This window comes from Paramisgurnus dabryanus, chromosome 18 (assembly GCF_030506205.2).
Source record: "Paramisgurnus dabryanus chromosome 18, PD_genome_1.1, whole genome shotgun sequence".
In the NCBI taxonomy this organism is placed as follows: domain Eukaryota; kingdom Metazoa; phylum Chordata; class Actinopteri; order Cypriniformes; family Cobitidae; genus Paramisgurnus; species Paramisgurnus dabryanus.
This window is the reverse complement of record NC_133354.1, coordinates 12,738,760-12,764,502: the sequence shown is the minus strand read 5'-3', so window position 1 is coordinate 12,764,502 and position 25,743 is coordinate 12,738,760. Positions and strand designations below refer to the sequence as shown.

Here is a 25,743-nt window from a genome sequence, read left to right as displayed (position 1 = left end):
TCATTACAAGCTCGAGTCTGACGAGGCCGTTGCCAGGGAACTCGTATACACATGTTGGTACTGCTGCAAATAGTTTGAGAAACGAGCATGCAAACGTATTTATCTTTAAATTAAAGAAACGTGTCGCCACTAACAGCTTGACAGTAAAATTAATACTTTGATAGGTTAACATGCCTCTGACTCAGAAACACGCGACGGTAAAATCTAAACAGGTAAGTTAATTATCTTAAAGCTAATGTAACGTATCTCCGCTAGTTTACTTCGTAAGGGCATTGCAGTGTTTGAAAGTGTTTCAGGACACGGCATTTGACTTTTTTCTCTTTAAATTCAGGGATTGAATATCCAGTCAAAAGCACCTGCTGCAAAGGGCATGAAAGTGAAAAAGAAGGTATTCACAGTTTATTGAGAATGTTGTCAGACATTTTTAACAACAAGCTTATGTTTCTAAAACCTTTTTTGTCCTACAGGATGATGACGATGGGATTGATGCAGAAGAAGAATTAATGCAGGGAAAGACTGTGAAGCCTCCAGACCAGCTGGACTTAACTGAGACAGTATGTAAACCTGGTTCCTATTTAATGTCACATAATAATGAAATTCAAAGGATGATTATTCATATTACATGTTTCTCTTTCTTGTGTTGCAAAGGAGTTGAATGAGGAATTTACAAGAATACTAACAGCAAACAATCCACACGCTCCACAGAACATTGTTAGATACAGTTTCAAAGTAAGGTGCCACTACATTTCTATAACTTGTTAAAAATGAAGGCCCTTAACCATGATTATGCCCAGCATTTACTTGCATGTAGTTCTGTTACATTAAAATAACCAGCCTTCGTTTTTTGCTAAAAATGGTTTGGTTTATTGGTTTAAATGACTAAAAACTGTTGTGTGTTCAGGATGGCTGCTATAAGCAAATCAATAGTGTGGATCAGCTGGCTATTCACTTTGTACTTGAAGGGAACCTTTTGCACAAAGACACCCACGAGGCTCGGAGACAGGTGGCTAAACAAGGCATCATGGAGGGTAAAAAAAAACTTTTTTTAATAAAATTATTCAAAATGAAAGCAATCCTTAAATTACAAACTGTGATATCAATTATTTCAGAAAAGCTAATAGAAGATGTGGTTGCTGAAGAGGAAAAACCTATAACTCCAGTAAGAAAAAGTTTTTATCAATAGCAATTTTACGAAATATCGCTAAACTTATTCAAAATGAACTAAATGTAAAAAAAAATGGCAAATGCATTTTATTTTCAGGTGACTGAGCAGGTGGAGGGTGGAGAGGATACTGCTGAAGGGGAGGACGGTGGAGGCGAGGAGAGGCCAGACAGCGTGGACATCAAAGCTGGCAAAAAAGAGCAGAAACTTACCAATCAGTTCAACTTCAGCGAGAGGGCTTCACAGATTCTAAACAACCCTTTAAGAGTGAGAGCCAGATACATCAGGACCTATGGGTCATGTTATTGAACTTTTATTGTTATTGAAGGCTGGTGACTTCTCTTCCGACGGGCACAAATTAAGTAATGTGTTCGTTGCTTCATGTGAACCATGTGCATCATGTGTCTTGTCAAAATAAGTGCCTGCTGCACAAGCGTCGAAACGGTTTATGATAAAAAGAGAAACATGTTTACAAAATAATCCCAAGACACTCCCTTAACAGTAAACTCTGATTACGCATGAGATTAAGCGAGTGTCTGGAAAACGCAAGCGTCACTTTTATCAGAAACCCTTTAGACGCATCTGCAGCAGGCACTTATTTTGACAAAACACGTGATGCACATAGGTTCACTCGACTCGCCGAACACATATTTTGAAATGACAAACCACACACATGATGCTACATACATGTTGTCATAGGTGTCATTTACACTGGGGACATGTCCCCACCACTTTCTGAAATGGCTGATTTTGTCCCCACCACTGCATGAAAGCATTTGGTAAAAATGTTCTGAAAAATCAAGTGAACCACGAAATGTTAAAGGTTTATTTGCACAAAATAAAACATGCAATGCAGTTTAAATACAGAAAGAAACAATGTACATTTTCCAAAAAAGTAACTTAAACAAAATAAACTATTACTGATTCTAAAATGACCCAAAAACATGCATGAGCCGACAGTAACTTGAACAAATTCTTGAAAGTTTGTTCTTGTCCAAGTTATACAATCTCTCTCTGTGAACATGACAAACAGCCACACTGTTGAGTCGGGTTTCTAACATTGAAGAGCCATTTTTTATGCATCATTATTCAATATTTTTCCTGTCCTGCTGTAGCCTAATGTTTTTTCATCTGATCTTTTTCCCCACTACTTTTCAACACAAACTGCATGTTGTGACGAGCTTCGCATGGTGCACCCTTTGGTGTGTTCAGCCTTCTCTATTTCTTTTAATAGCGAATTGATTTTTTGCAGGAAAGAGGTTGTCAAACGCAACCTCCTCCTCGAGCAAACTTCTCAGCAACAGCCAATCAGGTGAGAGATTTTTTCCCATTGTTTGTAAATTATTTTTGCACATTATTTAAAAATTATGTGTGTGTTATAAAAACTGCACGTCTGTATGTTTATGTACATACACCTGCCCTATTCTTTCTGCAGTGGACGATCCATGACATTTATGTAGAAGAACTTCAAAGGCAGGAGAAAATTAAAGAGAAGCAGAAAGCCCAGCCTTCAAAGAAAGAGGAGGATAAAGGCAAGAAGAAAATAGTCACAGCAGAAACTCAGGTACGAGTGTTGTTTGCTTCCAAGAAAGCAAATATAAGTTAAACCACATTGACAGATGTGAATCAAAATTTAAACAGATTTCAAGAGCTACTGATTGTGCACAAGAGTGTGTTGATAAAGGTCCCTTCTTCTTTTAGAGTGATGACATAACCAAAGTGGCTAAGGTGTCCAAAATCATTGAGCGTATGGTGAATCAGAACACATTTGATGACATTGCACTGGGTAAGTAATCGTTTGACAAATAAATACACTACACTCAGGGTTTTAAATTAACTTTTTCTTTAAACACCCAATTGGGCTACTACATTTTTAAGTTATTGGCCATTCAGAATTTTTACTAGCCAAAAATGTGTCACAAAAAATTTCTTTTAGGTAAGCAAATCAACACAGTACAATAAACATCAAATAAATTCCATCATTTATATATTAATAATAAAATACTAAATAGATTTTCGATTTAATCTTTTTGCTGTACTAGCACTGTCTTTTTTACTGGACTTTGTTCTTGTCTGTACTACATAAAGCAGAATAATTAAAGTGTTTTTATACTGTTCTTTAACCATTTTAAAAAAAATTAGTTAGAGAGATGTTCTTTCTGCGTGATGCTTATAAATATCGGTGTTGACGTTTTGTTTTAATGAGAACGTCACCGGAAAATAAGTCAAAGTTTCGCAATGTACAGTAGTATAGTGAGACAGTTTCCTTACCGTGCCCGAGCCCCTGTATACAATATACCAATTCACGACTTAGGGGGTAGGGAACTGATTGAGACACGTGGATAGATGATCCATTCACACCCAGTTTGCCACTTGGTATAAAAACCTCTGCTCTTCTTGGTCTACTTGGTTGTTTGGGGCAACTTTCCTTTTTACGTTGAGAGTTAGTAACTCCAGCTAAGTATCGCCACATTATTATTTTCTTGCCTTTATGAGTCTCGACTCTCCAGTCTAGGGCGCAGATGGTTGTTGCTTTGTGTGTGTGTACTCTAAAGCGTTTAAAGGCGTCTGAAAACGGCAGCCGGACACCAAATGTGGTGTTTTTTCAGCTAAGCGCTTTTGGCATTGATTCTTTAGTTTTGTTTACCAGTCGTTGTATGATGTGCCAGTTGGTTGTTGTGGTATTTGTCCCGTCCCTCCTCCACTGTGATTGGACGGCTGAGTGAAAAGTGACTTGATGAGCTGAGCAGTTCATCCAAAGTTGAAAATGTTTGAACTCTGGTTGCTCGGCGTCAAACGCGAAAAAAGCTCCTACTCTCAGCGCGGAAAAAAGTGCTGAAATTTTTGAAAAGCGCTGTGCTTCCATTGGAAACAATTGAAAACCTGTGTCGGTGTAAACTCCTATGTTTAAGTATTTTGCTGTTTTTAGTATACCATGATGACTCACGATTGCTCTAAAATTTTGCAGATTTGGCTTACATGAGCTTGACCAAGAAATTCACGATTTAACATGTAACATTACCCACATTTGCTGATTTTTTTTCGCATTTGGTGGGTGTTGATTTCAAACCCTGACTAACGTTACACTATTCAAAATGCTGGGTTGTTTCAAACCATGGTTGGGTAAAATATGGAAAAAGCCAGACATTAGGTTAAATTAACCTACAAAATGTGAATATTTGCCCTGGTTATGAATTGAAACAACCCAGCATTTTTTTTTGCATACACCCTTCATCATGAATTAGAGCCTTTATATCCTAACCTTAGATTTTAGGTACTTTGAAGATGCATCCGATGAGTTTCGAGAGCAGGAGGGCACTCTTCTCCCATTGTGGAAATTCCAGTATGATAAAGCCAAACGTCTGTCTGTGACTGCCCTCTGCTGGTGAGCTTTCACACTGTACCTCAACAAAATGCCAATACGAGTATTTATTTCACTGTAATTTTTTGTGTTCTATCTATGGATAAAAACACATGTTCACATGTAATTGTTCACATTTTTATTTCTAGGAATCAAAAATACAAAGATTTGTTTGCTGTCGGTCTAGGATCATGTAGGTTTATTTCTGTTTATTCCAAACGAGAAAATTAAAGGAATCAGCAGTTGTAGAGAAACTGATTAACTAAAATGTGATCCATCTTCCCCTTTAGATGATTTTACTAAACAGGGATGTGGTATGCTTCTCTTCTACTCCATGAAAAACCCCACTTACCCAGAATTCGTCTTCACCACACCCTCAGGCGTCATGTGTGTAGACATCCATGAACATCTCTCCTACCTGGTGGTTGTGGGTTTTTATGATGGCTGTGTTGCAGTGTACAACCTTAAGGAACAGGGCGACCAGCCAGCTTATATGAGCACAGCCAAAACAGGCAAGCACATGGACCCTGTGTGGCAGGTATGGATGAGGTCATGACACTGGAGTATTGGTTAAAATAATAATTCTAAACTTTCATTTTACATTTTAAGAAGTGAACTTACTTTCTGAATCACATAACATTTACAAAAGAAATAACACTAAGCAGCAATTTTTAAATGGTACCCTGGCTATAAACACATGTATTGGTTACATAAATGTAAAATTCAGTACGAAACAGTACAAAATGTTCTAGTTTTAATAAACTTTATCACAGTCCATGATGTCAAAAGGCTGCAATCAAAACCCGATTCTATTAACACTACAGTGAGGTTAACAGTAATAAGTCAATTAGTAGATAAAATTATGTGATAATATAACAGAAAATGAGACTTGATGCACAGAGACAGTAGGTGGCGGTATTGGGGTTTACAAGAACATTAATGTCTTCTGTTCAGCCCTTTTAATGTGAACAGGAGATTAACGTAAGTGATAAACAATATAAAAACATACAAATTAAAGATTATCTAAAAAAAAAGATGATCTGAGAGGTAAAAAAGTGAAAAACAACAGTAGATACAATAGTATTGACTTAGTAAATTGTAGTAATATTTCAAAACAACCATCACACGGCATGCCATCCACCTGAAATGCACTTTGTGCAAAACATAATTGAGGCCTCCACAGCTTAAAATGAGTATTATATATTGGATTTTTTTTAAATAATTAATATATTTAATATTTCTATGGCTTTAAGCAGTAGAAGGCAGATATTAAGTATTAAAGCATACAAGTCTTCAAAGTCGAGGTACCATTTAACATAACCTTATAAGACAATTGTACACAAAGTTGGGTAAAAAAAGCAAAATAACCCTACAGTTCTTGCTGACTTCAACATGCATGTGACGACCATGCAACACCCCAAGTATATAATTGAATGGCTGTAATAATAAGCAGTATACAAAGCATTAAGACAGCATTAAGGATGGTTGTGCTCAATTCTGAGCATAGGCATAGATTTCCATGTGGTTATGTTACAGCTTTTGTGACTGTTGGCCTATCAGAAATGTCAGATTTTACTGTATAATTTTGTTACATTTCTATTGACAGGTGAAGTGGCAGAAAGATGATTTGGACAGTAATCACAACTTCTTCTCAGTGTCCTCTGATGGACGGGTGGTGTCTTGGACCCTTGTGAAGGTATAAGAGGGATATCTAAGTGTCAGCTGATTGATTGTATTACTGTTTCTTATATTTCTGTTTATGAATGTGGACCAAATAATCGATTATGACCCACAAAAAAGTAATATAATTTCACAAACATTTTATGAATTTACAAGTAAATATGAGATATGTTTTATATATTTATATATATATTAATATATATTATTGGTTGAACAAAAATGATTTTGGATTTTTTTTCTACTAATATGTGAATTCATAAAATGTGTGTAAAAAATGTATTTGGTAATATGAAACAAATCTAACCCCATACTAATCATTTGGATTTCAGAATGAACTAGTCTTTACAGATATCATCAACCTGTCCCTAGAGGGCGCTATACCTGATGGCCAATCAAACATGCACAGCACAGGTATGAATCAACAAGACGGTACGTTGTAAATATAATCATGTTCCCAATTAGACATTTTTTTATATGTACTGACCGAACCACCCTTCAGGACCTGAACTACCTATGTATTATAGACAGTTTCAATTGCAACAACATAAACAAATGGCTTGTGTGGCCCAAACTAAACTTCTGGTAGACTTCTGCGTAGAATCAATAACAACAGAGTCCTTCTAGTCTAGATTATTTCTGATAACAAGGTAAATTACCATATTTAAATCATCAGCATATCAACTACTAGACTGAGTTAACGTTACTGTGTAAAATTGATCTATACAATGTTAGCTAAAGATCCTCTCTTCGCACAGCGGTGATCCATGCTCGCCGTCGCCTCGTGTGTTAAGGAAACCAAAACATTTTAATTTTCGGCAAGGTATTTGTTCCAGATATCAGTTTAGTCACTAACCAGACAAACACAGACCGGAAGTTAACTTTGGGCCAGGAGCGTAACCGTGACAACGATTGTGCATCCAATGAATCCGTCTGTAACACACTTACTAAAGACTTTCTCTTTTGTGTGTAGCTTGTGGAACAGCATTTGACTTCCATAAACAGATCGACTACCTTTTTCTTGTTGGCACTCAGGATGGAAAGATATACAAGGTTTGTTATCAATCACACTTCTTGATTTTAAAATTTCCTATACTTTATCTCAAATTCGATCTGTTTGTGGATATATCTCTATCATGCCTGTTTTCTTAGGTTTGTGTGTTCTCGACTCTTATTGTCATTGTGTTTTTTAGTTCGGGAGCGTTGACTTGTTGCGTTTGTGGTAGTCGTCTCCTGCTGGGCAGTCACTGTTTATATAATGCACCTTTCATCAAGCAGCGAGGAAGTGCTCTTATTAACTCCCTTACTTTGTGCTGCTATCTCAGCAGTACGGGGCGGCTTCGGATAATAACAGTCTGTCTACTCCTCTCTTGTTTTTTATTATTCAGCCAGGGGTCGACCAGCCCTCAGACTATTCATTCAGACACAATTTTCTCAGTTTCTGTGTATGCTGCATGTTGTTCTGTGTGATTTGTTTCATTTTAAATGACTGATGCCACAGCTTTTAATGTATGCAGAGGATTTATCTTCTTTTTAGCTGCTAGTGTCCTATCAGTCCTATCACACATTCACATTACCCTTATTCAGTTTCACCAATACAGAGCTCAAAGTACTGAAAAGTAAATTACTGATGGCGCAGTCAGTTTTCTGATTGCTATCAAAAAGTGCATGGGATGATCTTGTACGCTTGTGAATCACACAGGCACCCACAGTGTAAAATATGCAATAAAACTGGTAGTTTAAGGTTTTATCTTGTCTCATTCGCTACATTGGCAAATGTGCTTGATGCTCATTAAATCTCAGTATTGCCAGTGATAAACCGCTGGTGAAAAACTACCATCTGTCTCCCTGAAGACTGACAGCCAATCTCAGCGTTCTTCAGATTTATCCCTAAGATTAAGCTCAAAGCCCTTATGTTTTATATGCTCTGCCATACTGTCCTGGAAACAATGAATGCCATCCATCAAGCACTCCTTTTGAGCTAAACTAGACAAACAACAAAATGAGACTTTTTTTGAAATCTGATAGTCTTTATTTTTTACTTTTTCTTAATGGTCTTAATAACCATAATTCAAGTTAATTTGTTCAATGAATGTGTGTGTTTGTGTGCTTTGCAGTGCTCCAAATCCTATTCGAGCCAATTACTGGAGACATACGATGCCCACAACAGGGCGGTTGATGCTGTAAGGTGGAACCATTTCCATCCCAATGTCTTTATCTCCTGCAGTTCAGACTTGAAAGTGAAAATCTGGGATCACACAATCACGTATGTGCAGAATTCCCTACAGCATCTACATTCAATTTTCCATTAACTGCGGTCAGCAGCCTTTTCTAGCTAATTTCATTTCACACACATTACTCTTACCCAGGATATGAATGTTTTGCCAAAACCAAATTTCTGTAACGCATAAAAGAGGTAATCCCATTCCACCCGATCAAAGGCCTTCTCTGCGTCAAGCAGAAGAAGAGCCTCTGATGGGTGAGAATTAGAGGAGTAAATTATATTAAATGCCCTTCTAATCACATTACTCTTACAATTACAATAAATAGACATAGCTTGTCAGTGTTTTCATTTGTCAGCTCTGTTAGGCTTTCTCTATACTGCCAAAAGACACCCTTGGGTTCAATAATTACAATTAAGCTGTGTCCCAATTCGAAGGCTGGATCCTTCGGATGTCGCGTCCTTCAAATGAAAATTAACTATAATTTACTCACCATCATGCCAACACAGACGCATATATATATGAGCATTTTCAATTGTGGGTGACTTATTTCTGAAGTTTCAATGATTTAAAGTGGATGCAGTACCCACAGCTGCCAGCAGAGAGCTGTTGTGCTAAGAAACTGGTCCAGCCAGGGTCAGCTACACAAGGCATGTCTGCTGTCTGTCCAAATTTGGTTTACTACCATGGATCTTTACTTCTTGAAGGATTTATAGGGTCTATAAAGGTTTGTGGTCAGTCCAGACTGAGCATTTAAAAGGGTCCAAATATTAAGTTCATTGTGTATAGAAACAAGGAATACCTTATGCCTTTTTAAACAAATATCATGAGAGCAAAAAAATTATTATTTCTGTATGCAAAAACTAAAATGTTAACACAGGAACGTGAGAGGTGCTTTTTTATGTTAAGAAAATGAGAGTACGGTATTGCAGGGGCAGTCTCAATGGACCAATTAAATACTTTGCCGTAGTAAGAATAAGATTAAATAAGACTCTGTTTAACTCTTATATATATATTGTCTGTGAATGACTGCACTGTGAAAGATGATGTGCCTCTCAAGTCTTTGCCTATGCCTTTTTGAAGTATAAATGTATTTATCTAAGATTATTTGACATTATCAAATTATCTTGAGCATCTGATTACATCTGAATCTCATCCGTGCCCACAGTAATAGTTTAATGAGTGAAATCATATACGTGCCATTACCTAAAATATATAATATTGAGCACGCCAGAAAGCTATCAGCACTGAGACAGGCGGAGATAAACAGATAAAGTTTGTGAGAGACAAAGGATTTTCTGTCTTGGTGCAAAGAGAAAAAACAGGTTAGATATCCATTCATCCGTCACCAGACTGAGAAGCAGTCTTTTTCATTGGATTTATGGTACTATTGATTTTAGGTACCTTCTGTCTTCCTCATTTCTATGATTGCCTGGGGAAGTCATGATAATGTTGTTTTTAAGGAAGACTACAGATGGCTTTATTTTATATTAACAGAGCTTACATCCTTGAAAACACTAACCGTCTATAGTCTGACTTTAAACAGAAGCTTTGACTTTCTGGATGACCACTTTAAATTAATTCAGAAGAGTGTGTTTTAATTTTAATATTAAGAGTTTATTATAATTTATCTGTGCAAGTAACCATCTGTTTATTTGATAGGGCACCCATGTTTACATTTGACCTAAATGCTGCCGTGGGAGATGTGGCCTGGGCTCCGTACTCATCTGCTGTCTTCGCTGCTGTCACTACTGATGGAAAGGTAAGACATGATTCATAACCCTAAATCACAAAACCATTCATGAGGGTGAATTTAAAATTTGAAATTATCATCAAGTACAATATTTAGCCAAGATACAAACTATTTAAAAATCTGGAATCCGAGGGTGCAAAAAATCTACATATTGAAAAAATCACATTTAAAATCCTTAACAACTGCATCCACTCACAAAAAAATAAAGTTTTGATTTATTTACGGTAGGGAATTTACAAAATATCTTCATGGAACATGATCTTTAGATAATATCCTAATAATTTTTGGAATAAAAGCAAAATCGTTCAATTTTGAACCATACAATGTATTTTTGGCTATCGCTAAAATATACCCGTGCGACTTAAGACACAAGGACACATTTGATACTTGCGATATGGTTACATGGTATTTTCTTGATGAGCATTTTGTCTAAAAACTAGACTTATTTTCTTAAGTCATTTTGACTTAAGAAAATAAGTCTAGTTTTTAGACAAAAAATGTACAATTTAAGTGAATTTGTGCTTAAAACAAGCAAAAAAAATCTGCCAATGGGGTGAGAACATTTTTCTTGAATTAATTAACTCTTTCGCCGCCAGTGTTTTTTTTTTTTTAAGTTGCCAGCCAGCGCCAGCATTTTTCATGATTTTCACTTAAGTTTAATGCCTTCCAGAAAATTTTCTTTTTTAAATATATAAACATACAGTACATCAAATGAAAGAACAGACCCTATGCTTAAAAAAAACCTTCATTTGTTCTCTTTTCATCACCTCTCAAATATGGATAAGTTTTTTCAAAAACATCAAATTTTCAGCAAAAAGCTCAATAATTAAATTTTTGTGAAGGACTTTTAATAGAGATCAGATTCAGAACGATTTAAAAAAAATGCATGGACAAGCCGCTTTTTTATAAATTTATAAATTTTTATAAGTTGCAGAAGAGCGCCACCTGATTGATAATAGTGGTATTAAGGAAAGCCGGAAATACTTGTCATTGGCTGAGAATCGTTTTCTCTTAGTTGACGAGATAACTCATCAATGGCGGCGAAAGAGTTAAGTGTTTATGAAAAAGTTTTATGCACAAATTCACTTCAGGAAACTGTTTATTCCTATTTAGAGAGATATTTGGAGACACACGCATGCCTGCCCTTATAAGCACTATGAGGATTTGTTAATGAAACACAGTAGCATCCAAACAGTGAGATTTGTGTCCAACCATGTGTGACTTCACCTGTAAGCTATAGCACACAAACACAAACAATCTGCCCGTGTGAGTCAAGAGCCGTGACATCCATCCTGTCTCCTATCGCTACCAATTAATCTCACTCGCACAGCTGCTCTCAGCAACCGTCTAGGACACTTCAGGCATCACCTGTCGGTCTCAGGCTCGATCAGGTTGGACTGCCGTGCTGTGACGGCTTTCACTGTTATTTACTAACACCCGGCTCCGATGGGCTAAATTACACCTGCTCTCTACAGGAAGCCCATTACAGTGTGATCCTGTAAAGGCATCACTCTGTTCCTCAGCAAACACAAACAACTCAAATGCTGCTTTGGTGTAATACCAATGTCAACAATTGGCGGACAAGCTGAGAATGTCGTTTTTGTTGAAAGTAATGGCTTCAGTCTGGTTTTACATTAAATGTTGCCAGTTGATCTTAAATTGATCGAACGGCAACATTTCATGTATGCATTAACTGAATAAACAAAAATGGAAAACATTTATTGGTTCAAATTATTATTTGTGGCCATGCCTGTGAAAACCAGCTGAATTCATTTTATTGATTTACTGTTATTTACATAAAATCATAATGTAAAAGCATTCTGTAAAAATATAACCTTAATATCCTTAATATTGAATGAAAAGGTTAATGGATTGAAATCAATGAGTGAAATTAAACTACTTTTTTACTTTGTTGATTCTAATCAGGAGACTGTAGCCTGGATTTTACAGAAAGGGTCACATTTATAATAATAATAATAATAATAATATGTTTATTTTTATAGTGCCTTTCAAGAACCCAAGGTCGCTTCACAGTGTGGGCCTAATACAAATAATAAGACAAATATACAGGCCTACTGCTTATTATGACAAAAAACAAGCAGCAGGCAGATGGAAATAAACAAACACTGATCAACCTAAAGCAAAGAAAACAAATAACCAATTTGTCAAAACATACATTAAAATGAAGTATAGAAATAAAGATGAAAATGTGTTGAACAGAGAAACGGGGTTATTTATTGCACATTGTGAAGAGATGAGTTTTAAGTTGTTTTTAAAGGTCTGGAGGATTTATGTCATCCTTTTGCTTCTTGAAACTTACTGTGGGTTCACAACAGATGCAAGTTCAACGATTTGAGCGAGTAGATCAAATACAAAGTCAATGCAAAGACGCGATCAGACGCGTCCTCGAGTGGGACGATGCAAATGACGCAATATGGCCGGCGTATTTGCCGCGAAAACACATGCTATTCGCCTCAAACGCATCTTTGCCCTAGTTGAAAATATTCAACTCGAGCGAAAAACTTGCATGACACAAAGTTAAATCCCACGATTGACATTTGGTGAATATGTAGCATTACTGTGGGGTCACACCAGATGCAAGTTCAATGATTTGCGCGAGTAGATTACATACAAAGTCAATGTAAAGACGCAATCAGACGCGTGGGGCAATGCGATATGGGCGGCGCATTTGTCGCGAAAACATGCGCTATTTGCCTCAAACACGTCTTCGCCCAAGTTGAAAATATTCAATTATAATTCATCAATTGCATTATAATGCTATTTACACACCAAACGTGGGGCATCGCGTTACTCCCTCTAGATTACTCGCGGGATTTAACTTTGTATCATGCCAATTTTACGCTTTTTTTCGCAGCAAACCCGCTCCACATATCACGTCATTCGCATCGCCCAACGCAAGGACGCGCCTGACCACGTCTTTAAATTGACTTTGTATGTAATCTACTCGCACAAATCGTTGAAGTCGCGTTTGGTGTGTATACCCCAAGACTTCTGTGCAACACACAAGTAGTTATTTGTAAAGGAAACTGCTCTTTTTGAATCAAAAGTGAATGGTGACCACAGTTGTCAGACAAAATTTTCAAGACCAGATTTTTAGCAACTAACAAAACACAGTCTTTTTCTCAAACAAAGAAATCATACAGATTAGGGAAATAACACACAAATCATACAGATTATGCAGATATACGATATGAGATTTTGCATTGCTTTAAAGAGCTTAACTCTGGAGCTTAAGATGATCCATATCCACGTTAATCATATGGTGTATAGCAGAGTGCATTAAACCTATCCTTTGGATTTCCATAGATTAAAGACTTACTGTACTGGCTTGGAGAAAAAGTTTTTTTATATTTGGCTGAACTATCCCTTGGGATTTAAAACACATATAATTTTGTACCATTTGTAATTTTTTAACATTTGTAATCTTTGACATTTGTCCATATAAAATGATAGATACTTCTAATATTCATTCAATTTTATTTATCGAATTTTGATATTAGGACATGACATAGGCCCTTAAAGGAAAACACCACCATTTTTCAATATTTTACTATGTTCTAAAAGATATACGTATCTTTTTTCAATGCGTGCACTTTTAATCTTTGTACAGCGCCTCGTGAATGTGTTAGCATTTAGCCTAGCCCCATTCATTCCTATGGCTCCAAACAGGGATGAATTTAGAAGCCACCAAACATTTCGATGTTTTCTCTTTTTAAAGACTGTTACATGAGTAGTTACACGAGTAAGTATGGTGGCACAAAATAAAACTTTTGTTTGGAGCCATAGGAATGAATGGGGCTAGGCTAAATGCTAACACATTCAAGAAGCACTGCACAAAGATCAAAAGTGCATACATTGAAAAAAGGTATGTATCAATTAATCTAAGCTGAGGTAAGAACATAGTAAAATATTGAAAAAGTGGTGTTTTGATTTAATCAATTAGCTATATAATAAAGAAATTACTGTTTATGCATGTGCACATTTACTGCTATGACATTGAATTTAAATTTGGCTTAACTGATTAGGTATGTGCTGTATCAGTCTTTGGTAGATATCGTGCTGTTATTACAATATTAAACTATAATTGGAATTTGTCAGTTCTTTGCTCCTCTACTGTTAGCCGGCACTCTCGACTATTTTAACTGTAAAAAAATAAAGGTACCCTACAAATTAATGAAAATAATCATAGCTGACTAAATTGCTCATCGAGGGCTTCCTTCCGGCGCAATCTTTGCCACAAAATTGTTGTGTTACTCCCGCAGTTACAGATGGCATCATTAGTCCTGACATGGTACGTGTCCTCTCACTGCTGCGTCAGCCACCCAGAATATCATTCGTCTGTTAAGACGCATTCACACTCACTGACTAATTATGAACCACGCTGCTTGACAAATATTTACAAATGAGTATCAAAGCCTGAATTCAGCTGCCTCTGCTCCGCTCTCATTGATCTGACACAGCAGTGACCACACTTAGGTGGGCAGCATGATGTGTGAATGACAATGAGGAGGATGGAAATTATAATCACACATCACTTGCTCACTCCCTTCTGTATAATTACTGTAGCCTTGTTGGATTGTTTTACATAGACATCAACTTTTCTTTAATGTTGGCAAAAAGTCAGCGTGGATAAGTTGCCTAACTTTTAAAACTGCATTCGTGTCAAGTCATTTAAATGCTTCGTCTGAATGCACCTCACTAGGTTTTGGAACAGATTTTTGTCATCCTCGGACCACATGCTGTTTTACAGAGGCATTAATACACAAGCAAGGGTACTGTTAAAAGTTAAAGGTTCATATCCAGGTTTTGTGAGCACTAAAGTTGAAATGTGAATTCGGGCTTGTATACACACAGAGGCTCATGCACATATACATACAAAAAACATCCAAAGCGTACACAAATATGATTCTCCACACCAGATGGTCTAATTTTTTTAACACCTCCACAAACACCATAGCACTCATACACATGAATATATTAAACATAAACGCACACACATACCCAAATGCATCATAAGCTCGCTGACATATTTTTTGCAGCCAGAGTGAAAGAATAATTTACAGAGGTGCTAATAGTGCTAATGCCTCTGTCTCACTATAAACATGAAAACAAACGACATAAATGAATGACAATCAAATATAGAATAAAACAGCCTGTAATGCCTCCGCTTTTCTCTTTTTTAGGTTCATGTTTTTGACCTCAGCATCAACAAATTTGAGGCTCTCTGCCAGCAAGCGGTAGTAGCTAAGAAGACATCCAAACTATCTCGCATCGAGTTCAACCCTGTTCACCCAATCATCATCGTGGGCGATGACCGTGGCTATGTCACCAGCCTAAAGCTCTCTCCAAACCTCCGCAAGAAGCCTAAGGTAAAACATGCCCTCGTGTTATGTGTAGGCCTCCAAAGATCACATGAAATCACTGCAGCTCACTCGTATTCAGCATCCGTTGTTAAAATCACCACCGTATCACGCTACAATTTTTAGAAAGCTGCATCTGCATCTTTGCAATCCGATGTGTATATACGGCTAGTGAGGAACCGGCTGTGGTAGAATGAAAAATCATATTTCATTAGAGCGTTATTGAGCGTTTCACTTTAACTAAGTGGAAATGGATGAGAATGTTCCGGTTAACACATTAACAAAGCGTATTGAATCGCTTCCCCCATGATGTAAATTTAAACATCATTTGTTTGCCTTGCATTAGCCCGTAGAGTGACCGGAGACATCAATCAGGTAGTCTATAGTGATGCATAAATTACATGATTGAGAGCCTTATTGAGCGAGTCTTATGATATCTGGTGAATGCTATCCATTTCCTTTTATCTCAATGACAGTTATTTGGGTGACCGTGCAGATGTGCGTGACATCCATGCATACTGCCATCGTTACTCACTGCACTCAGCCAATTACGTGTAAAGGTCATGTGACTCTGGTTTATTGACATCAAAAGCAGCAGAAGCAGATTCCTTTTATGCTTTGAAAGGGAAAGTTCACCCCCCCCCCCAAAAAAAAAATCTGCCATCTTTTACTCACCCTCATTTTTTCAAAAAGTTCACAAAGTTTTTCTCTTCCACTGAATACAAAAGAAGATATTTTGATAAATGATTGTCAGATAAATCAGTGACTTTCGTAGAAGGATTAAGGCAACACCAAAGATTTTTTTTTACCTTAAAGCAACGTTTCCAAAAAAGTTTCAGTCGTTCATCCACTCGAAACAGGATGAACGGCACTTTCACATTCACTTTGCAGCCCTCTAACGGCCAAAACCGCACTAAAGAAGTTTCCAACCGTCGGGTCGCTGTCCTGAAGTTCAAGTGAAAACTACAAAAACTTGCTTTACGGCAGACCTACAATCCAATCAGAGCCAGCTTTGCTGCAGTAGGCTAAATTAATTATGACAGTGGTAATGGACAATTCTGCTTCCAACCTGTAGGGGGAGCAAAGAGCAAAAACTCTTTAGTGTTGCTTTAACAAATACTATGGAAGTCAATACGTACTGTCAACTGTGTTCTTACCAAAAATCTTCCTTTGTATTCAGTAGAAGAAAAATACTCATACAGGTTTATAACAACATAAGGGAAAGTAAATGATGACATCATTTTCATTTTGGGTGAACTAGCACTTTAAGGGGTTGTGTACACCAAAACTTTTAAACGCGGCTGAAAACGCCTTGAGGACGCCGAATGCCAGCTGTTTTTCAGCTGAGTGCCAGCTTTCTTCAGCTGAGCGCTTTGATAGCTGTGATACTTCAGCTGCGAGCCGGTTGGTTACTGTGGTAATGTCCCGCCCCTCCTCCACTGTGATTGGGCGGCCGTGTGAGAACTGACATTGACGAGCGGAGCTTTTCTCCCAAAGTTGAATCTCTTTCAACTCTCGACACTCAGCGCCGAGCGCGGAAAAAACGCCGAGCGCCGGTTTTCAGCGCGGAAAAAACCCGCTAGCTGCTGGCTTATTTGAAAAACGCCGAGCTTCCATTGGAAACAATTGAAAACATGCGCCGGCCGCGGGCGTAAAAGTTTTGGTGTACACAGCCCCTTAGTGCACTTCAAAACCATTAGGTCACAAACAGGTACACTATACACTAAAAAAATTATTCGTTTAATTCACTAAATTTTGTGAAGGTAAGTGGTTGCAATCAATTTAGTTAAGCTACATTTAAACACACACACACAAAAAACTTTTGTTTAAATGTAGCTTAAATAAATTGATTTCAACCACTTACCTTAACTCTTTCACCGCCAGCGTTTTTAAAAAAGTTGCCAGCCAGCGCCAGCGTTTTTCATGATTTTCACCAAAGTTTAATGCCTTCCAGAAAATGTTCTTCTTCAAATATATAAACATACAATATACCAAATGAAAGAACAGACCCTCTGCTTTCAAAAAAAAAAAAAACCGTTTCATCCTACCTTTAGTGGTTCTTTTGTAATCTGCTTTTGAATATGGGTAACACCACATTTTGAGCAAAAAGCAGAGATAATTCCATTTTTGTGACGGACTTTTCATAGAGATCCCATTCAGAGCGATCTTTAAAACAGAAACGGACATGCAGCCGCTTGCCATAGGGCAATACTTCCGGGTTTAAAAAGTTGTGGAAGCTGTATTGCGGAAAGACGGAAAATCTCGTCATTGGCGGGGAAGCGTTTTCTCTTAATTGACGAGATATCTCGTCAATGGCGGTGAAAGAGTTAAAGGTGCAGTGTGTAAATTTTAGCGGCATCTATTGGTGAGGTTTCAAATTGCATGAAAAATGGCTCAGTCCACTGCTCATTCCTCGCTTTTGAAAAGCATAGAGAAGCTACGGTAGCCACCACAAGACAAACACGTCACCATCAGAGACAATTTATTCTTCTGTAGAAACATGGCGGCACAAAATGGCGACTTCCATGTAAGGGGACCCTCGGTGTATATAGATAAAAACATCTTATTTTAAGGTAATAAAAACATAATGGTTTATTATGAAAGGTCTTTATACACCACTGAAAATATAGTTATGTAGATTATAGTGCATTTCTGTCAAGGGATTCTTCTAAAAGTTACATACGGCACCTTTAACTAAATTTAGTAAATTAAATGAATATTTTTTTTCAGTTTACATATAGTCCCTAGCTGTGACTGGGGCGGTACCTATTCAAAAAGTACACATTTGTACCTAAAGAGAGAGAGTTCATATTAGTATATCAGTGGTACATAATATACACATATCTGTCAAATCAAAATTTTTTGTAAAGCACTTTCTACACCCTAACAATGGACCAAAGTGCTGTACACCATTAAAAATCATTAACATAAGTCATAAAATGCACACGAGATAACAATTGAAAAGGCTCACAAATTAAAACACAAATTCAAAAACAATACAATACACACTGAAACATACCAATCACTCAGCAAAGGCCTTAGAATAAAGCTACGTCTATAATTGTAAATGGTACGTATGAGTACATATTAAAGGGACACACCACCTTTTTGAAAATATGCTCATTTTCCAGCTCCCCTAGAGTTAAACATTTGATTTTAACAGTTTTGGAATCCATTCAGCTGATCTCCGGGTCTGGCGGTACCACTTTTAGCATAGCTTAGCATAATTCATTGAATCTGTATAGACCATTAGCATCATGCTAAAAAACAACCAAGGAGTTTCAATATTTTTCCTATTTAAACTTGACTCTTCTGTAGTTACATTGTGTACTAAGACCGACAGAAAATTTAAAGTTGTGATTTTCTAGGCAGATATGGCTAGGAACTATACTCTCATTCTGGCGTAATAATCAAGGACTTTGCTGCTGTAATATGGCTGCAGGAGGCGTAGTGATTTTATGCACCGCCCGAAAATAAACCCCTTGGTAACTTTTAATAACTTTAAAAGGTAAAGGATAACTTTAAAAGGTAATGCCCTAGTGACAGCTTGGGGCCATTTTTCAGTGTAGCCACGCCCCGTGTTTACATTATTGATTTAAACAGCAAAATGAACACTATAAACATAATAGCAACATATAAAAAAATCTCCATACAGTATGGCTTACCTATAGTTGTACAACTCTGTACATAAGCCGATCGTTTTCCACCTATGCATCTGTGAACATCCTTCCAGCGAGCTGTGTGTGTAATGCAATTCATCTCTATATCTGTCATTTGTTAGTGGCATACGATGGATCAGGTTTCTTTTTTAATTCTTTTAATGGCACCCCTGTGTTAAAGCTCATCTCTCTCATCTCTTGTGTTATTCATCATAACAATGATAGTTTTTAATCTATCGGTCTGGTGAGTTGAACCTGTGCTATGCCGTCATCTTACCATAAGAATACAAAATAACAAAAACAGCGCATATCGTAATGAAAATCTGTCCTTTCTGAGCCTTACAGACCAGAGTTGTATAGTACTTTCTACATAAAAGTAAATTTTCAATTATTCATATTTTATTAGTGTTTCCTTTGGAAAACATACATTCCAAAGCATATTATCATAATTTTTACTCCACTACATTTCATAATTTCAAGTTTTTGGTTTATATTTAATATTTAAGTACATTAAACATCTAGTCATTTTTTTGTACTTTTACTTAAGTAATAATTATTTTCGTACTTTTACTCGTAAGTAAAAGTACACAATTTTTATGTAATTAGGCATTAAATCAATTTTATATGCAATATTTAATGAATACACAGTATGATTCTATGCTTTAGAATGAAGTGAACATTTTTTAGTAAAGAAAATATTTTTTTCCCAAGACAAACACTTCGGTAAAGCACAGATGCTTGGAAAATGTAAGTAAAATACTTATATACACCTCTGTTACAGACAAGCTGCTGTCTATCACAACACAGCTTGTAAAATCTTTAATTTGTTGAGATCTCAGTCGATGCAGCATTGTGCAGATGTGTTCTGCCTGTGCTAATCATTATATTTGATTGACTGAAACAGTTCATTCTAATGATGCACAGTGTCACAGGTTGAGATTTCTGTGTCTCCTAATGCTTTTCATTAGCAAGATGTACTGTATTATAGTGCATTGACTGTATTTACTATAGATAAAGAAATAAGACTAATGGGGCTCATTGATGCTATATTCATGTCTTTCACCCTGAGTCATTAAACTTTAGCTTTATAAAAAGCTAACCATTGTTTGTTCAGAATAAAGATGTTTTTCCCCGATGCACTCACTGGTTATATTCAGCTGGGATAATGAATTTGAAACTGTGATGTAGTATTGTTTCGTGTTATCATGAGGCTGATTTAGTGGAGTGTGTACAGTATTATGATTATATTCACTTCTTTTCGACCTTAAAGGGACAATCCAATTTTTTGAAAATATGATCATTTTTCAGCTTCTCTAGAGTTAAACATTTGATTTTTACCATTTTGGAATCCATTCAGCTGATCTCCGGGTCTGGCGCTACCACTTTTAGCATAGCTTAGCACAATCCATTGAATCTGATTAGACCATTAGCATCAAGCTAAAAAATAACCAAAGAGTTTTGATATTTTTTCCTATTTAAAACTTGACTCTTCTGTAGTTACATCGTGTACTAAGACCGACAAAAATGAAAAGCTGTGATTTTCTAGGCAGATATGGCTAGGAACTATACTCTCAAACTGGCGTAATAATCAGTGACTTAGCTGATGTAACATGGCTGCAGGAGGCGTAGTGATATTACACACTGCCCAAAAATAGTTCCCTTGGTTACTTTCAATGGCAGGGGACTATTTTCGGGCAGTGTGTAATATCACTGCTGCAGCCATGTTACATCAACGAAGTCCTTGATTATTACGCCAGATTGAGAGTATAGTTCCTGACCATAGATTTTCGCAACTTTTAATTTTCTGTTGGTCTTAGTACACAATGTAACTACAGAAGAGTCAAGTTTTAAATAGGAAATAAAATTCAAACACTTTGGTTATTTTTACCGCGATGCTAATAGTCTAATCAGATTCAATGGATTGTGCTAAGCTATGCTTAAAGTGCTAGCGCCAGACCCAGAGATCAGCTAAATGGATTCCAAAATGGTAAAAATCAAATGTTTAACTCTAGAGAAGCTGAAAAATGATCATATTTTCAAAAAAAGTGTAATAACCCTTTAATATGATTAGACAAACATAAGTAGGTTTAAACTATTCTAGGACAAAGCATTGTACAAAAAATTGCTTTTAATAAATACAATAAAAAAATTGAACACCATTGACATTCCAGTAAATAAAGGAAACCAAAATACCACTTGACATATATACTTACAGACTGCGATAACATTGATTTATTGAATTAAGAGCTTGACCTTTGCAGGTTTCCAGCTGCGACAATACAAGTATTGGTCAGTGCTGGCTAAGGCCAGACATGTAGGCACACTTACCCGTCTACATGTGTGCTGTTTGTTGAAACAATCCAATACCAGCAAGAACCGTGGGGTAGCGTCTGAGATGGTGAATAAAGACAGCAGGGTCTAAGTTCAAGTTACTCAACCACCGAGATCACTACACGTTTCAGATTCACACACATCTCAACTCCCACAAGCCTCCAAAATGCTCTCTTGTATCAGCACGGATTTCAATGACTTGGCTGTGATTCATCAATCGTAGCCCAGAGGGGATTTGTTATTGCTTAGAGGTTTGACTTTTTATAGGATGTGATATTCAGTTATATTTTATTACAGTATCATCGACATACTCTAAGATTTGTATCCTAAAATAAAATCCTTTTTTATACAGTTAATGTAAATATGTGTGATAATTAAAGGCGGAGTGCATGATATCTGAAAAACGCTTTGGAAAAAAGAGTCGGGCTGACTACCAAAACACACTTGTAGCCAATCAGCAGTAAAAGGCGTGTCTACTAAACAACACCATTGCCTGGGTTGCATACATAGAGTGTAAAAAAAGATGGACGACGCCCGTTCTCGCTCTTCCATTGGTGAAAAGTGAAGCCGCCAGTGTCCCGATACGGCGCTGACATCTTGGGTCTTGAGTCTGTGTAGTAGCGATTTCGGGACCAGTCCTGTGCAGTAGTGAGCAGGAAGTGAAGCCGCGAAATCAAGGCCCCCCCTCGCTCTCGCAGAATGTGCATATCACACGATATCACAGCTGTCAATCATGACGTGACATAACAGTTTTTACAGCATTAAATAACTAACTAAAAACAAACTTATTTTAAAAACAAACACTTGAATATATATCAGCGTGATAAAAACTACAGTAAATGACAGAAACTAGCTTCAGAAAAAAGATAATTGAGGTGTAATTAAATTGTTTAGTTGGTCTCAAGTCCCATTGAATAACATGGGGAGGCGGGGTTTATGACCCATACTGGGACCAGTCACTGGGGGGGTGCGATCGAGCCGTTTTGGCTTCACTTTTCAGGGCTTGTGCGGCACGCTTGGTTGTGTATATGTGGGGCGGGTCTATCAACAGAAGGTCCAGATTCTATTGGGGTAGGGGCGTGTTTGTTTAGGAGATTTAAAATGTCAACATTGGCTTCCATAGATCATGGACTCTGCCTTTAAATCTAAAACTATTTGATGAAAAATTTATTAAAGATTATTTTAAATTAAACTCACAGAAATTGATAGCACTGAAACTCAAGATGATGGATAGGTCCACTAAGGTCTCAGGAAAAACAGCTGAGAAATGGAAGATTTTAGCAAAATCCCAGTTTGCCATTGCTGTCTTGAAGAAACAATTTTGAGATGTTCAATAGGCTTTATGCCCAGCTGCACTACTTCCTGAACTTCAGCCAGCTTCTTGTTTCCTATCTGCCATTATTGGACAAACTGATTAATCCAGGTGTGCCTGATTATTGTTGTTGTGACTACTGAGGTCAGGCACACCTGGATTAATAAGTTTGTCCAATTATGGCAGACAGGAAACAAGGAGCTGGCTGAAATTCAGGAAGTAGTGCAGCTGGGCATAAAGCCTATTGTTCTTCATAGTGATTTTTCTTTCCAATAAGTGCATTTATATGAATCCCCTACACAAATACTATTTTTACAGAATTAGATTAATTGCATGATTCAGGTCGGTATTTGTTCCCTGAGTTTGCAATCTCAGCTGCAAACTATTTCCTAATTTACTGTGTTTCACAACAGGCCTTCTCAGCAACTTTTTTTTTATCAAACTCCCCTGCTTTAAATAGGCTTACTAAATAAACTTTAATTTCCAGCACAACACTGACTGCAATTACAAGCTTGACTGAAACATTTGGAGCTCTATTGGCAAGGGAGGCACTTAACAGCAGTAAAATCTTTCTGTTCTGCTCTTCCTTACATAAGATCTCTCTGCTTATTCACAATCATCAGCTCCAGTCCCATTCATTAAAAACAGGATTTTGCATATCACTTGACTGATTAATTAAAGGGATAGTTCACAGCAAAATGAAAATTGTATCATTGTCTCACTTTCATGTTGTTACAAACCGTATGAGTTTCTTTGTTCTGATGAACACAAAGGATGATATTTTGAGGATTCTTTTTTCAATAGGGCTCATGAGAAGTTTGGTTACAAACATTCCTCAAAAAATGTCTTTAGCCCTATTCGGACGGGATTTGTTTTACAGGGGGACCACTGAGAAAATCGTGCTTCTCAGAGGTCCTCTGTGTTTTTACTCCCGTCCGAATCGGCCATTTCTGTGTTTTTCTCTGACGACCTCCGTAAGAATTCCAGAGCAATTTACCTACTGTTTTTCGCCGAACTCAGAGGTCCTCTGAGAAATTTAATCCTGTCCGGATGCAAATGTCTGTGTTTGCCCTCAGTATCTTTTGAAAACGCGGTTCATTTCGTGTTTTGGCCAACGTGATCTGCCGTAAGGTCTTACTAATGCGCGTATATTGTATTTCCTGAGTCCCATTCATTCAGATATGGATGTTTTTTCGCATTCGGCAAAATAAAATAATTAAATCAAGATGAGCTGAATATCAAACACTGTTAAGACTGGCCACTGTAATATCATTAACGTTATAAGAAACTCCGTTCAAAGTTGTTCAACTCCAGAATGGTAATGTTAATTAATAAAGATAATAAATTGTTATTAATCATTATTTCTTCATTTCTTTGGGTTTATTATAAGCAGACAGTTATATAAAACACGTATAGGCTAACGTTTCTTTAGTAGGATATGTATATTTTATTTTGATTGTTACAATTAAATTAATAAATTACATTGTCATAATTTTACATTTAAAGCAAAATATTAAACATTACAAACACGCGTATCCAGAGCACGTGCTCTTCTGCAACACCCAAATGCATGAAACACACACTCCCATCTCTGGAATAACCTGAGAATTTTAATCCTGTCCGAATCGGTACATAAAGTCACAGACGTCCTGGGGGACACGTTGAAACTCAAACGTTGTTTGGAAAACTAATCCCGTCCGAATAGTGCTTTTGTGTTCATCAGAACAAAGAAACTCATACAGGTTTGTAACAACATAAGATTGAGTAAATGATGACAGAATTTTAACTTATTTTAACTTTAAAGGGATAGTTCACCCAAAAAATTTAATTTTGTCATCATTTACTCACTGTCATGTTACAAACCTGTATAAATGTCTTTGTTCTGATGAACACAAAGGAAGATATTTTGAGGAATGTTTGGAACCAAACTGTTCTTGAGCCCCATTCACTTTCATAGTAGGATAAAAGAATACTATTGAAGTGAATGGGGCTCACAAACGGTTTGGTTACAAACAATCCTCACAATAGCTTCCTTCATGCTCGTCAGAACAAAGAAATGTAGACAGGTTTGACGGTGAGTAAATGATGAGAAAATTTTCATTTTGGAGTGAACTATCCCTTTAATAACTGTTTTTCATATAAATACATAGGTATTTGTACAAAACTCATTGATTTGAAAAGCTTTGTGTCCATGATTGGGCAGCTAACTAATTGGCCAGGTAGGTAGCGTGACCAAGATGGCGCCAGGTTGTGTGTTGGCTTGCCGTCGCTCCACATTTAGGATGTTTGTTTTTTGTTTGTTTGTTTTTGTATGTTTTATCAATCGCTTGGATTGCTCACAGCTAATCTATGACCGCCTGACGTTGCTAAGCCTTCGATCTACGGCTTTGGATATGTGCAGTCGTGATTTGAACTTGAACTTGAAATTCTACGCTGAACAGCCATGCACGTTCCAGCCGCCAATGAAAGTCTGTCAGGTAACTGGCTGCGTGTGCTGGAAAAGAAGGCGCCGTAGGAGACGAGGCATACGGGCTGGAGTTTTAGTAAAACTTAGGAAACAGAGGATCCTAAACAATGGAGTCAAACCAACGGCAGAGTTGCAGCCTTCTTATCTAATATATGTTCAGCCTGTTATGTCATACCCACTGCGCTGGATTACACGGAAGGAGATGAGATGCGGAGGTGCTGTACTCTCTAATTTGCGCCCTGTGAGACGAGCTGGGACAACGAACCTAAGTGCGGGTTCTTCTCTTAATCGGCCCGTTGAATCAACAATGGTGCTTATGGCTATGTTAAACGCACGCTCAGTTGTTAACAAAACATTCATCTTGAATGACTATTATGTAACACAGGGGCTGGATTTTCTTTTTGTTACTGAAACATGG

The 25,743-nt window shown here is 37.1% G+C and overlaps 1 protein-coding gene across 1 annotated transcript in view; it reads left to right on the top strand.

The window, feature by feature from the left end:
- Window positions 1-31: 31 nt before the first annotated feature.
- dnai1.2 (dynein, axonemal, intermediate chain 1, paralog 2) overlaps window positions 32-25,743 on the top strand; it is a 30,839-nt gene continuing 5,127 nt past the window's right edge. Inside the window, exons 1-19 of the mRNA XM_065244291.1 lie at window positions 32-212; window positions 332-388; window positions 468-554; window positions 649-729; window positions 902-1,028; window positions 1,110-1,159; window positions 1,262-1,429; window positions 2,415-2,474; window positions 2,598-2,726; window positions 2,864-2,948; window positions 4,430-4,547; window positions 4,673-4,716; window positions 4,814-5,061; window positions 6,130-6,219; window positions 6,533-6,614; window positions 7,174-7,253; window positions 8,318-8,466; window positions 10,085-10,184; window positions 15,380-15,565. Of these exons, the coding sequence (XP_065100363.1) occupies window positions 171-212; window positions 332-388; window positions 468-554; window positions 649-729; window positions 902-1,028; window positions 1,110-1,159; window positions 1,262-1,429; window positions 2,415-2,474; window positions 2,598-2,726; window positions 2,864-2,948; window positions 4,430-4,547; window positions 4,673-4,716; window positions 4,814-5,061; window positions 6,130-6,219; window positions 6,533-6,614; window positions 7,174-7,253; window positions 8,318-8,466; window positions 10,085-10,184; window positions 15,380-15,565 (1,983 nt within the window). The 5' untranslated portion in view covers window positions 32-170. The remainder of the gene's footprint in view (window positions 213-331; window positions 389-467; window positions 555-648; window positions 730-901; window positions 1,029-1,109; window positions 1,160-1,261; window positions 1,430-2,414; window positions 2,475-2,597; window positions 2,727-2,863; window positions 2,949-4,429; window positions 4,548-4,672; window positions 4,717-4,813; window positions 5,062-6,129; window positions 6,220-6,532; window positions 6,615-7,173; window positions 7,254-8,317; window positions 8,467-10,084; window positions 10,185-15,379; window positions 15,566-25,743) is intronic.